This window comes from Notothenia rossii (assembly GCF_949606895.1).
Source record: "Notothenia rossii genome assembly, chromosome: 10".
Classification (NCBI taxonomy): domain Eukaryota; kingdom Metazoa; phylum Chordata; class Actinopteri; order Perciformes; family Nototheniidae; genus Notothenia; species Notothenia rossii.
Genome location: NC_136908.1, coordinates 34824943 through 34838904, shown reverse-complemented (window position 1 = coordinate 34838904; position 13962 = coordinate 34824943). Strand labels below are relative to the sequence as shown.

General features: G+C 39.9%; 1 protein-coding gene across 3 annotated transcripts in view; it reads left to right on the top strand.

Annotated features, from left to right (window-relative positions):
- Positions 1-1494: 1494 nt before the first annotated feature.
- Positions 1495-13962, top strand: part of LOC307021326 (death-associated protein kinase 2) — a 29304-nt gene continuing 16836 nt past the window's right edge. The window contains exons 1-3 of one of the 3 annotated variants that reach the window (XM_079653343.1): positions 1495-1732; positions 9980-10126; positions 10786-11007. In XM_079653343.1, the coding sequence (XP_079509469.1) occupies positions 10065-10126; positions 10786-11007 (284 nt within the window). In that variant the 5' untranslated portion in view covers positions 1495-1732; positions 9980-10064. Of the gene's footprint in view, positions 1775-9979; positions 10127-10785; positions 11008-13962 lie in introns of all 3 variants that reach the window. The other 2 variants (XM_079653342.1, XM_079653344.1) reach the window with 2 other exon arrangements.

Here is a 13962-nt window from a genome sequence, read left to right as displayed (position 1 = left end):
GCCATCCCTTAGTCAATATATCACTTGATGAGAAAAGAAGAAATACATGAACTGAATGCTCCTCACTTCCCATGATGCTGTTCTTCTACAGATGACCTTAAACTCCCAAAGACCCCACCCGCCCTGTTGTAGTGTTTTATAATAAAGTGTTTATTTGCAGCCATGTTGCTTGTATAAAAGCTGTGCTGTGGAGCATCTAAAGCAAAACATAAATGTTGTAATCAATATTCTAACATAAATTGTTTTGTCACAGCAACATTTTGACAATCAATGTACAAGAATTACAAAACGTTCGTAAAAATAGAAGAAATACAAATTAAATGAAAATAAACATAACAAATACAAACAATATATACATATTCTTCTAATATACATTTATTCTGAAGAGTATCCACACACTATAACATACTGTAGAATACATTAGAATACTCAATTTTATATATTGGTATACAAATCTACTAAAGGGACATAAACATGGTGTACTATAAAAACATTGACACACTAGCTTTTAAAATACAATCTGAGAGTGAGTGTATGTAGGCTACAACATGTAAATACAGTATGTGGAAAATAATTCAGAGATGAAAGTCAGAATTCTGAAAAAAGGTTATTTATTATTTTCTGATTATTATTTTTTACTTTTCACTTCTCAAGAACAAATTCTCTTCCGTTAGTAATGAAATTATAAAAAAGGAAAAGTGGAGTATTTACGGTGAACGGAGGGGAATCGGACATGACGGCCCAATCCCAAACCACGCCCGTCACCCTACCCCTACACCCTACCCCTCCGTTTGCGCGTTCGCGCAGAGGGTCCGCCATATTAAGTGCTGTTCCAAACCAACGAGTGTGGAGCGGTGTGGAGGGGGCTATCAAGCCCTCAAACTGCGAGTCTGCATCGGTGTTGACTGGAGATCGGTCTCTACCTGACCGGTCTCAACGCTGTGTGTTTCCGTCAGGAAACAAGCTGTTAACAAGTAGTTCCAGCAAACATCCACTGATAAACTGCGATGTTAACAACCTCATGATAACCTCATACGCTTTTAACTTAGGATCATACCTGTGTTTAGTCTAGAAAAAGGTAAATGTGTGCATTTTATTATAAAGTTGTGTATATTTACAGACTGCAAAAACTAAGAAGCTTATAAACATCAGGTTTAAAACTAAAAGAGCTTTACAAAAAAGTAACACAATGAAAGATTTTTGGAGTTTTATTTGAGTTATTAATTTACATTTTTTGTCTAAGAGATGCTGATTTCAAACCGTTGTTACATACAATTACGACATTTCCTGTTTCTGCCGGAGAGAGGGGAGTTTGTCCCAAAGCTTGCTGTTGTATTTACTCCCTCCATCTGACAGGAGGGAGCCTCGTTGAGCTGCGAGTGTGGCTACAGACGGAGTTCACTCCGTCACGGAGGGGTAGGGTCGAGGGGGTGATTTGGGATTGGGCCTGAGTGAAGGAGGGAGCCTCGTTGAGCTGCGGGTGTCACTCCACAGAGTTCACTCCGTCACGGAGGGGGAGTGTGTAGGGCGTGGTTTGGGATTGGGCCGACATTAATTTGTGAATGCTGCAGTTTGCTTCCGCATTCCCCAACCGTCAGAGCTCCAGCCTCAGTGCCGGGTGCAGACTCGGAGCAGCGCGAGCCCAGTCGGTGAGGAGCTCCAGCGGCAGAGAGGAGACACAAGTGGCGGGAGAGGAGCGTTCATGGAGCCGCAGCCGAGCATCACTGGGTGCGTACGTCCCGTTCCAGAGGCCTGCTGCTACATTTATTAATCAGTGAGCGAAGAATATGTTTTGTTTTTTCTGTGTGTAAAATACCGGAACATAGCAGCTGTCCCCGAGCTGCATGTGTCGCTATGGCAGGAGAAAGTTTGCTTTATTTTACTGTGCGTGTTATTTTCCTACGTGCCACAACAAGTTGGGTAAGAAATGCTGCAGGGGAATGAGAGGGTCTGAGCAGATACGCACATTCAAACATTGACATTACATCACTAAAACTAAGGCATATTTCACACAGCCTGCTCTATGATACGAGTGTATGCAACGTTAAGAATACCACACAGAAAAGTAAAACAATTTCTTGTTTTCTTGAAAAACCCTTACCTTTTATAGATATTACAAATGACCCAGTGGGCATGGCTTAAATTGGGTATTTATTATTTACAACACTTCTGTAGCATTCAGTTGACATTAATGTTTGGGTAAATGTTTTCCCTAAATCCTAAAACTACTGTATACATCCTTGCTCCTGACATATCGCTATCGGCTCCACACAGTGGAGTAGTTTCCATAAATTGCAGATTGGCAGATATACTTTTTTAGAAGAAGTTGTAGGCTACTGTTTTAGCAGAATCTGTAAAGCAGCTGTATGTTGTCCAAACTCGTGCTTATATATCCTTATGAAATGGCTCTGGTTGTTTTAGCTGAGTGCTTTCTATTGCTGGACTTTAAATCAATATTTTTGATAGATACTACATATTGTCATGTTTAAATCTTAACATGGCGTAGCAAGTGTTCCCTGGTTTTGGAGGTTGCAATACAATAAAGTGATTTCATGTTCTAATTGTATTATTTGTATGTACATTTTTGATGAAAGAACCAGTAGTTAACCCTTGAATATTGTCGCATGCATTGGGCAGTAGTATCTCAGTCAGTAGGGACTTGGCTTGGGAACCAAAGGGTCGCTGGTTCAAGTCCTGGATCTGACCAAGTATGGAGTGTAGACAGGTACATAGAGAGGTATGAGTTTACCTCCTTGGCACAGCTAAGATGCCCTTGAGCAAGGCACTGGACTCCCACACTACTCCCCAAGTGGTCTGGATGCAATATCTGCCCACTGCTCCTAATGGGTTAAATGCAGAGGCTAAACTTCACTTTGGGTACGTCTGATGGTTGAACATGGATTGAATCGGATCTTAAAATATAAATATCGATATTTTTCATCAGTTATTACTCCATATCGCCCTGGCGGACAATGCTCTTTGCATGGATGTCTAAAGAGTACTGGATCCAGCGTTGGAGGCGCATTCCTTCTTGTGAAAGTTGCTCAGTGGCACATGAAGCCAGACTGGCCTCCCAAGAGCCAAAGTAGCCGTATCTGGGCCGTAGACCATAATTATAATAAATAATCCGCTGATTTACAGATGTCTCTTTCCCAATGTAAGTCAATGGGAAAAACTATTTTTGGGCCATATGATGTAAAGGACTGACAGGAAGTTGTAATCCTACCATTTGGCCACTAAAACAATTTGCTACAAGTTCCGGCTCACTTCCTTGGGGCTTGGCTGTTTGGCATCTTGTCTTTAACCTGTGTGACAAAAGGTCATATCTTAAATATTCCAAAAAATAACAATTTATCTAATTTACTTTACAGAAATGAATAAATCTAAAGGCTCTTTTTATTTAAGTTCTACTTCAAGTCAAGAATGCATCAGAACCCTCCTGTGAAGCTTAAGTGACCATAACTGGGGACCCGACAATGATATTTGTTACACGGTTATATGTTATATAAAGAATTTTGATATAGAACTACAGTCTACATGTAAACATCGCCTGTCTGATTATATCTCTGTGAATTATATAACAAAGGCTGCATTTCTTGTATGTTCATGAACAACACGCAGTTGAACGGTGGGGGAAGTTGGTTGCACACAGCTGATGTCATCCCTGCTGAGCTGTATGATAACATCATTCAGTGATGTGTCATTGGGAAGGGAGTGGAATTGGCGGGAACTGTTAGGATAAAACAACTTTTTACATGGTGATGGAAACGGTTTGTTTATTATTAAAATATGGGATAGAAAACTTTGGATTTGGGGGGCAGGACAGAGATAAAGAAAAGAGCCCCCATCTTTATTTTAATTTGGCGTTTATTTAGGGTGTTGTTATGTTGCAACCGACATTAAAGCTCCTCAGGTTCCACGGCGCAGCAACGGCTGGAACTGCGACAACAATAACTTTACGGCAGCACTGTCCAACTCAGTTCACGGTTTCTGATCCACTAACAAGTCCTTAAACACTGCCCATACCGTGTTCCTGTTAGTGTTTACTTCTTGTCTGTCTTCTTCTGTTCATTTATCTGACGTCCAGCGCTCCGTCTTTTACGGCCCGTCCACACGGCGGCGTGCATTGAAGCTTCAACGCTTCTGCCCATTCACTTTGAATGGGGTGAATTTGCCGAACTGCATTGTGGGAGCGTTGCTTCGCTTTGCTTCGCTTTGCTTCGCTTTGCTCGCGTTGCTCGCTTCAAAAGTTGAGCAATGTTCAACTTTTGAAGCTTCGGCGGACGCGTCAGCCAATCAAATCATATGCCAGTACAAGCTCTAGCCAATCAAACCGCTGCTTGTGTGTCCGGGACGGGAGATTCATGTGATTGGTTGTTGGTCGAGTTTCAGGCAAGCTCACCGGAAGCTTCAACGCACACCGCCGTGTGGACGCTGCGTTACCCACTTTTACTTTCTCTTTCTTGATCCTCCTTAGCAACGGAATTGACCAATCAGAATCGAGTATTCAACTAAGCCTTGTAATAAAAGTTTTTAGTAGCCTTAAGGGCCTACACAGTTGCTGCACTAAACTACATTTTAGCATTTAAAATACCTAGCCATTATTTTGGTGAAAGTAACTCAAAAGTAATATAAAAGTAGTGTAACTCATTACATTTCAGAGACAGTAATATTGTAATGTAACTTCTTAAAAAAGAGAGTAATAAGTAATGTATTACATTTTGGAAGTAACTTGCCCAACACTGCTGACCAACAGTAGAACCTGAAATGAGGAAGTGCTACACCCACATTTGATCGGATGTCACAGAAACCTTTACACAGAAAGGCCTTTATAGACTGATATATTGGTGAAGAATGTACTGAAGAAAATATGAAAACACCCAAATATTAAAGAGAGAGAATGAATTCATGCAGCAAAAGCAACATGCTGGAATGATCCATGATCAGAGAAAACATGGCTGACAGAGTTACACGTCATCATCTGTTACCTTAGGCAACTTTAGTTTCATATGTAGTCATAAACTAGTTTATCTTCATCAGGGGTGTCCAAACCTTTTTAACCGAGGGCCACATACAGAAAAATATACGAAGGGCTGGGCCATTCCCTAGAGCAGGGGTTCCCAAAGTGGGGGTCGCGAGACCCCGAGTGGGGGTCGCGAAATGATTACAAAATAAAAATGAAATAAAAAAAAAAAAAAAAATTATTAAAAAAAATTGATTTTTTTTTTTTTTAATATATATATATTTTTTAAATTATTAATAATAACGTTTGCATAGACATTTTCAGGGGCGGAATAGCCATTTGTATAATTTCCCCGCAACGAGGCTCCCCGTTTGACAATCCACTTGCGCAGTGTTTCTCAAACTTTTTCATACCAAGGACCAATAAAAAACACTCATGGACCACCTAACTCCACAAATATCCAAAAACAATAGGCCTGCTTACCCATTTCAACAGTATATAACAAATTACAGCCTAATAATGACAGTAGTGATAGTAATAGTAGTAGTAATAGTAATAGTAGTAGTGATAGTAGCGAGACAATAATGACACTCCCGCGAGAGTGCGGAAAACTGAAATTAATTCACTAGCCACCCCCCCCCCGTCGACAGGGGGTCGCCAGTCTCTGGCACTGTTATTTTGGGGGTCGCGGGCTGAAAAGTTTGGGAACCCCTGCCCTAGAGGTATATTGCCTCATACAGTAAGTTCAGTTATAAGTTAGCTAAATCAATCAAATGTGGGTAAGATGTTGGCAGCTCATCCCTTAAAGCAGAAGCCTCAGATTGATAATAATGAGGAGAAATAGGAAGGGTGTATTTCAAGCTTGTTATGTAATAAGTCATTGGGCTTTTTTCTTATCAACTAAGATATGTTAGAAAATGTTTCCAACTTTAATTGACTGAATTTATTTGGAAAGTGGTCTCATTAACACATGCATGTGTTAGGGTTAGGGTTAGGGTGTCTGTTATGGAGCTATTTAAGGGTCATAAGTTTTGATCATTCAAAAAAATACAATTTATTTGAAAGTTCAAGGTTTTATCCTGAACTTTGAAAAATACAATGATGTATTCAAAATAAAAATAAGTATTTGAAATCATTTTTCAGGTTGAATATTATTTTGATTCAGTTCAGCAATTTTTTTGAATAAAATATTTATTTTCAGATTTAACTTTTATACATATTTTGATATTTGAATCCTTATTTTTTTCAGATTTTTCGTTTTCAGATTCAAAATAATTATTTGTTCAGTTTCAAATCTTGTTTTTTCAGGTTTCACATTGCTTTTCACCTTCAGATCGTTTTTCACTTTCAGATCTTTTTTTTCGTTTTCAGATCTTTTTTTTTTCGCTTTCAGACTTTTGGCCCTGATGTTGCTTGGGGGGGGGGGGCGGGGCTTAGCAAAGAGTAATTTGGCATCCTGAGTGACAGGCCTCCCTCTGTCATGTTGCCTTCATGGATGTTGGGTAGCGCGAGAATTATAACTCAATACTTTCTATTCACAATACTCCCGTGATTGGTGGGAAATAAAACTGATACCAGCGTCAAAGTTCCGTTAAGCGAGCTGTTGAGCATCGTAGTTGGCAACAATCAAGGTAGAAGCGCAATAAACTGTGCTAGAATGTGAAATTACGTATCCGCAACGAGCCAGCAGGTTGTTCTGGGGGACCTGACGCCATCCCCCGCTGTCTCACGGAGAGATACCGCAGGCCCTTCCTTCCTGCAGCGATCAGACTATAGAACCGGCACAGCCCTAGTAGACCCCGCACAAAACAACAAAGACTATAACAACTCTTGTTGATAAATAACAACTATGTGCAATATTTGCAATATGTGCAATATACTGTATATATGCCGTTAAAAACTGTGCAATATATACCTGGCTGCTAAATCCGCAGAACTGTACAGGGTGTGTATTATGTAAAATGTGTAACTTAAAAAATATATATAATTAATTTTTTTAATCTTTAATACTTTTTTTATGCATGCTTTAGGTAACATTAAGCTGTCTTTGGCTCTTCTCTGCTGTAACAATGTAAATGTATCCCCTGTGGGACTAATAAAGGTATTTTGATTCTGATCGCAAAAACCAAGCCAATAGAGTGGCGAAGTCACGCCCACTTACTTCCGCATCATGGGACCTTATTCCGAAAAAATAATACATTGAAGTCAATGGAGAGAGAAAATGTATCTTTTGATCCCATTTGAATTGTGCCATGAATTACACATATGTTGTTTGTCAATCTTAAAAAAGAATTTCCATGTAAAAAAATTCAAAGTTTGTCTTAAAACTGTTGAAATATAAGACTATGAAAAATACGCAACTAGAAAGACTACAAATCCCAGAGTCGCGTAAGTGCTGTCATAACTGATGTATTCCCTCCAGATAGCTAAAAATACATTGACTTACTGTACTTACTTACTTTAACAAGATGCCTGTGTGCTTTGTACCAGGTTGTTATCATACCAGTAATAGTACCTCTTGCTCGTTCTCGAAGAGCAACTAAAACAAAACACGAGAGTGTACCTTGTTAGCTAATGTTAGCTAGCTGACATTAACGTTACACATTACACTCGTGTTACTCACCGAAACCTTGTAAAGCCGGTCCCGCATACTGGCTCTTACGGAACCGACTAACTCCCCTTTTTCGTATGTACAGCTCTCAACATGCCCAGACTTGTAGTGATTTTCACTTCTTTTAATACTTTTCGCCCCATTCTGAAAGAAAGAGGTTAAATGTACCAACGTGACGGCCATCTTGGTGTTGGTGACGTGTGCAAGACCAGAATTGTAGTTCATTGAGCGCTTCACACAAAGAAATGTGTAACTTCACAGTTTTACGACACATTTAAATTTTTTTGACTTGCAAAATTATCTTGTAAATTGACAAACATCATACGTGTAATTCGTGGCACAATTCAAACGGGATCGAAAGATAATCTTTCTCTCCCCATTGACTTCAATACATTATTTTTCCGATATAAGGTCCCATGGAGGTCCACCGGAAGGGGAGGGACTTCGGCACTCTATAGGCTACTATGCTGCGTTCATGGAGCTACTTGGAAGTCAATCAATCAATCAATGTTTATTTATATAGCCCAATATCACAAATGTTACATTTGTCTCAGTGGACTTCACAGTTTGTACAGAATATCAGTATGACAATACGACACCCTCTGTTCTTAGACCCTCACATCGTACAAGGAAAAATTTCCAGAGAAAACCCAAAGTTTAAAGGGAAAAATCGGAGAAACCTCAGGGAGAGCAACAGAGGAGGGATCCCTCTCCCAGGACGGACACACGTGCAATAGATGCCGTGAAGTGGGGATGGACAATGCTTGATTGCGGATACGTAATTTCACATTCTAGCACAGTTTATTGCTCTTATACCTTGATTGTTGCCAACTACGATGCTCAAATGCTCGCTTAACGGAACTTTGACGCTGGTATCAGTTTACCACCAATCACGGGAGTATTGTGTAAAGAAAGTATTGAGTTATATTTCTCGCGCTAACTAACATCCATGAAGGCAACATGATAGAGGGAGGCCTGCCACTCAGGATTGCTCAGGATGCCAAACTACTCTTTGGTAAGCCCCGCCCGCCCAAGCAACATCAGGGCCCAAAATCTGAAAGTGAAAAACGATCTGAAGGTGAAAAGCAATGTGAAACCGGAAAAAACAAGATTTGAAATTGAAAAAATTATTGTTTTGAATCTGAAAACGAAAAATCTGCAACTGAAAAAAATAAGGATTCAAATATCAAAATATGTATAAAAGTGAAATCTGAAAATAAATATTTTACTCAAAAAAAATTGCTTAACTGAATCAAAAATAATATTCAACCTGAAAAATAATTTCAAATACTTATTTTTATCTGAATACATAATTGTATTTTTCAAATAAATTGTATGTTTTTGAATGCTCAAAACTTGTGACCCTGAAATAGCTCCATAGTCTGTGTAATATATTTTTACATTTATATTTAAGAAGTACAATATAAGACAAGCACAAGTTTCATTCGTGGCCCATATTCCATTATACTTTTTTAATTTGCTGAGGGCCGATTCAAAATGGGCCGCATTTGGCCCCCGGGCTCTAGTTTGGACACCCCTGCTCTATATCCTTCACTGCTGAGGAAACTCAGTAATTCCATCTATCAGTCAACATCTGTGACATGTTTCATAAGAGAAGGACTTATAAGAGTTAGCACCAATTATTGGAAATACCAGTGATCTAATTTAAGATGTCAAAGAATCTCCTCTGTACAGAGTGTGTACACCAAAGAAAGAATGCTGAATGTAGATCTTTTGTTGTTGTTGGGGGGGTGTTTTTAGACTGTAACGTTATGTCCCCCTACCTTACCTCTGTATCTGTTGTTGCTGAAATTGACTGTGAACATTTTAAACCTGTAAATTATAAAGAACAGTTTTTCATGAAGAACACGCTCCCGGATCTTTTTCACTCCTGATGAGTTCCTACCTAAATTGTCTCCACAGTGCACTCTTACTGAACCTACCCCCAGCACCTTAGCTGCACTGAATATTACATTTATTAGAATTCAAATTTGTAACAGTGTTATAGTCTAGTTTGTTGATGTAGTATATTATAACTTTTAAGTATTTTTTAAAAACTTTGCTTAAAGAGGACATATTATTCTCATTTTCAGATTCAATTTAGTATTTAATGTCTACTGGGACATGTCTCCATGTTTTAAAGTTCAGAAAGGTATTCATGCTTCTCTCATATTGCCTGTGGAGGTGTTTCAGGCTGGGGGAAGACTTCCTCTGGAGGGAACACCGAGCCTTTGCAGACCATTTACGTGCACACAAACCTATATAACACACTACAGGATACGGAAAAGGGCCTCTTTAAAAAAACATGTTCTTGAAATTGCAGATACCCTGCAGCATTTGTATGATGTGTGCTTATATGTCCTTCTAGACATGTTGCTGTTACTAATACTTAGTTCCAACTTTAGAGTTTGGAGGACCATGACTTGAAGTTGGCAGTTAAATAAGCAGCAGCGGAGTGACAAAGGAGCAGGGGAAGTGAAGCAGAGCAACATGGCCGTCTTCAAGCCTGAAAATGTGGAAGACTTCTATGAGATCGGCGAAGTTCTGGGAAGGTACGGATATATCAAGCTGTTTGAAAAGTATTTTACAGATGTGTAAATGTACTCCAACATATTGGATTTAAAATGCCACAATTTCCTTCACATCCCGAACAAACAAATGCTGACCTCTTTGCATGGTTATACATTTAAAAAAACTGAATTCATCCTTTTAGCAGCGACTTTCCATATAAATCATTTTGACCTTCTCTTTGATTATTATCAAAAACATCAAATAATAATAACGTAGTTATTTGACTAGGTTGCACATTATTTTGTATCATCTTGTTCAAATGAAGTGTTTACATAATATACAATGCATATTTGTGGATATGTTAAATATATACATATCCATTTTGAAGTGCAAGTCCAAAGGTATTTTAGGGAGAGGAGTTTTATACGTTTTTATGAGGGGGCCAAGCCTTTATTGTGCCGCCTAATGGCTGAAGGAAAAAGGAGTGTTGGAGGTGCTTGGTGCTGTGCCGAGGAGGGATGAGTCTCTGGCTGAACGTACTCCTCGTCTTCACCAGCTCTGCATGGTGGGAGGGGTTGTCCAGGATAGAGCTGTATGCATGTCCAGCCTCAAAGATAGTGCTGGGTCTGTCAGAGTTTGTGCAGAGGTTAATCTTCTGAAGCTTGGTGTTTACCCTGCGCTGCTTCTTTACCCCTTCCAGTGGGCATTTTGCTCAGGTTCGAAAGGTCCATGAGCGGGCCACCGGGACTTACTGGGCAGGAAAATTCTTGAAGATCCGCAAGAACGCGTGCAGCCGCCTGGGCCTGGACCGGAGCCGGCTGGAGGAGGAGGTGGACATCCTGCACGCTATCCAACACCCCAACATCATCACGCTCAAAGATGTGTTCGAGAGCCGAGCTGAGGTGGTGCTCGTTCTGGAGCTGTGAGTACACGTGTGTGTGTTTTTGTTTGACGCCAACCTTATGTTATGTTTGGCACATGCTTTTGGTAGGTCAGGCCTAAGGAACAGAACTTAGTTACAGCGGCACGGAGACACAAAACAGAATATCTCCCACTCTGTCAAGATCCATCGGGTATTGCCACGGCAAATTCCAAAATACACATGGATTTTACCTGGTAACTTCAGGTAAAGTCCTGACTTTCAGCTAATGAACGTCTTCTCGCTATATTCAGACGATACTAAAACGTGTAAAGCAGGAGGAAAACTTCAGCGATCACCGTCTCCTCTCCCTCTGCTCCTCCTCCTCATCTCCCCCCCCCCTGAAATCATGAGTGGCAGGCTGATAGGAACATATCAGGGTCTGGGACAAGGTGTTTCCAAAGTCTTGGCTCATAACATTAAAGTATTACAGCTGAATTCAGATAATAATAAATTGTATTTGTAAAGCACCTTTCATTGCCCGATCCCCCATTGTGCGGAGTTTGGCCCTGGGGGGACGAAGCAGATGGTTGGTTATTGAACGGAGGTTGCGCGTGGAGGTTTGAGATGTGAGAAGTTCCTTCAGGTATGGAGGAGCGTTCCCGTGGATGCACTGATGGGTGAGTAGTGAGATCTTGTATTCGACCCTGAATGAGACAGGAAGCCAGTGGAGGGAATGAAGGACGGGTGTGATGTGGTTGTACCTTCTCACCCTCATCAGGATCCTAGCGGCACTGTTCTGTACGTATTGGAGCTTGTTTTGCCGCGCACAGAGGAAAGTGTCATGTATTTTACGCCATGTGATCGGCCTTTATACACCGATCGATCGGCCGAGTGTGAATATCAGCCGATCACGATCGGCGGTCGATCGATCGGAGCATCCCTAATAATTGATGTGGAGAGGGGTATGTTTTGGAAAAGGTGATATGGGTTATGGGGGAGGACTGGACCTGGTTTGGTGTGCCAACTAAAATAGCCTCTGTTTTGGAGCTATTTAGCTGCAGGAGGTTTTGTTGCATCCAAGCCTTTATCTCCTCAGAGAGCAGATGGAACATGACCAGCCTTGAGGGAGCTGTTGATGACGTCGGTGATCATGGGACTTACAGCAGAGATGTTGGATTTGACAAGGGCTGTGGGTAGAAGGTCTAGTTTGCAGCTGGAGATGAAGTATGATAAATACTTACATAGTGCTTGATTTAAGAACTTTTTTATTCACTTAAAAAAAAGGTTGATATGTAATGAGATATGTTGAGGGTTACTTAAATTCATGGGAGTTATGTAACAATAACACAGAAAAATGTGTGTATGTAACATACAGTATTTGTCTGATGCCACCATGTTTTTTTGTAACCCTATTTTAATAAAACACATGGTGAATCTTTTTAAGAAATGTAACTTTTGTTGTAAATGTAAATGTTGAAGATCTACTATTTTTCATAGACTCCTGCTTTCAGAAAAACAATAATAATCCAATGCAGAGGCGAATATCTAATATAACACATTTTATTTATATATAATATTTTTATATATGGATATTTATAAACGGTCCTTTGATGGCAACCATAATGCTAATGCGACGAAATTGAGTTTGACAGCCCTGATCTAAGTTGAGCTAAGAAGTTCTCCCCCCCTGCCTGCAATGCCTGTGTTTACTACCAGAACATAATGACATCACTATGTAACACTCCTGCTTCTATTGGTTAGTATTAACAACAATACATTTTAGGCTACGGGGTGGGACATCTCTTACCGGTTGACCAATCACAACAGAGCCGGCCAGCTACCCAATCAGAGCAGAATACTAATATGAACCTGAACATGAGCAGGATAATTCCTCTTTAAATGTAACATCTGCCATAGTATTGAAGGTGATGATAAAAACATAACTCTCAAGAATAATAAAGATCAACTCTATCTAAAATTGTGCCTTCTACTCCTAGCAGTTTTATGTTCCACGACATATATCATTCATTGTGTTATCATTCATTCACTTGACCACCTTCATCAATCAGAACTCTTGTTCATCCTTCTTTCCCTCATGGTTAATAAGTCGTGCCACGTTCATTATTTTTCCAAGCTGCTTTAGGTCACTCATGTTGTTACTAAGCAACCAAAACCTGCATGCTGCAATGACTGATGATGAAGTTGGAGTCATTTTGTAGCAAGCAAGCAAGCATTTTGTTCAAATCTGAACAAAGTCAGAACAAAGAGAGACAGATTTTCAGCACCGTAAATCCTCACGGTCGCTGAAACAGTGGGATAAAGGCAAAGCTGTAAACACAGAGGAGATCCTGTGAGCCACGCAGCACACGGGTTCAGTTTAGCAGCAGGAGACACTGATGTTATTATTTGCAGCAAGATGGACATTTATAGATATAGATACAATATCCACTGTCTATTCAAATAAATGAAGAAATCTATAAATAGTCTATAAATATATCTAGCTACATTCCAGCACTAGGCTTCTGTTTCTCCAGTCAGCCAAATGAATAACTGCTACCTCCACCTGTTGTGTTAGAAGGAGTTCTCTAATTCAGGAGAGGAGAATGATAATAATACATTTAATTTATATAGCGCTTCTCATCTGCCAAGACAAATCTGGAAGCAGAATGATCATCTGTATTTAAATATCAGGACAAAAGTTACTGAGTGCAGCTTTAAAGCTAAATACATGTTTATAATGAATGAAAAAACATCACTCTCAGGCAGTTAGTTTAAATACATCTCAAGCCAAAAACCCGAACCCTTAGAGCCAATCACGCCTATTCTGACAGAAAGGCGCTCCAAAAACGCTCCCAGTGCTTTTTTAAATATTAAATAATTATAATAATAACACTTATTTGGAGGCGCCTTTCAAGACACCCAAGGGCCCCTTATAATGCATAAAATAAGTACTCTGTCTTACTTCCGGAACATAGTGATATCACTGTGTAACACTCAAGAAACAAGACCTTTTTG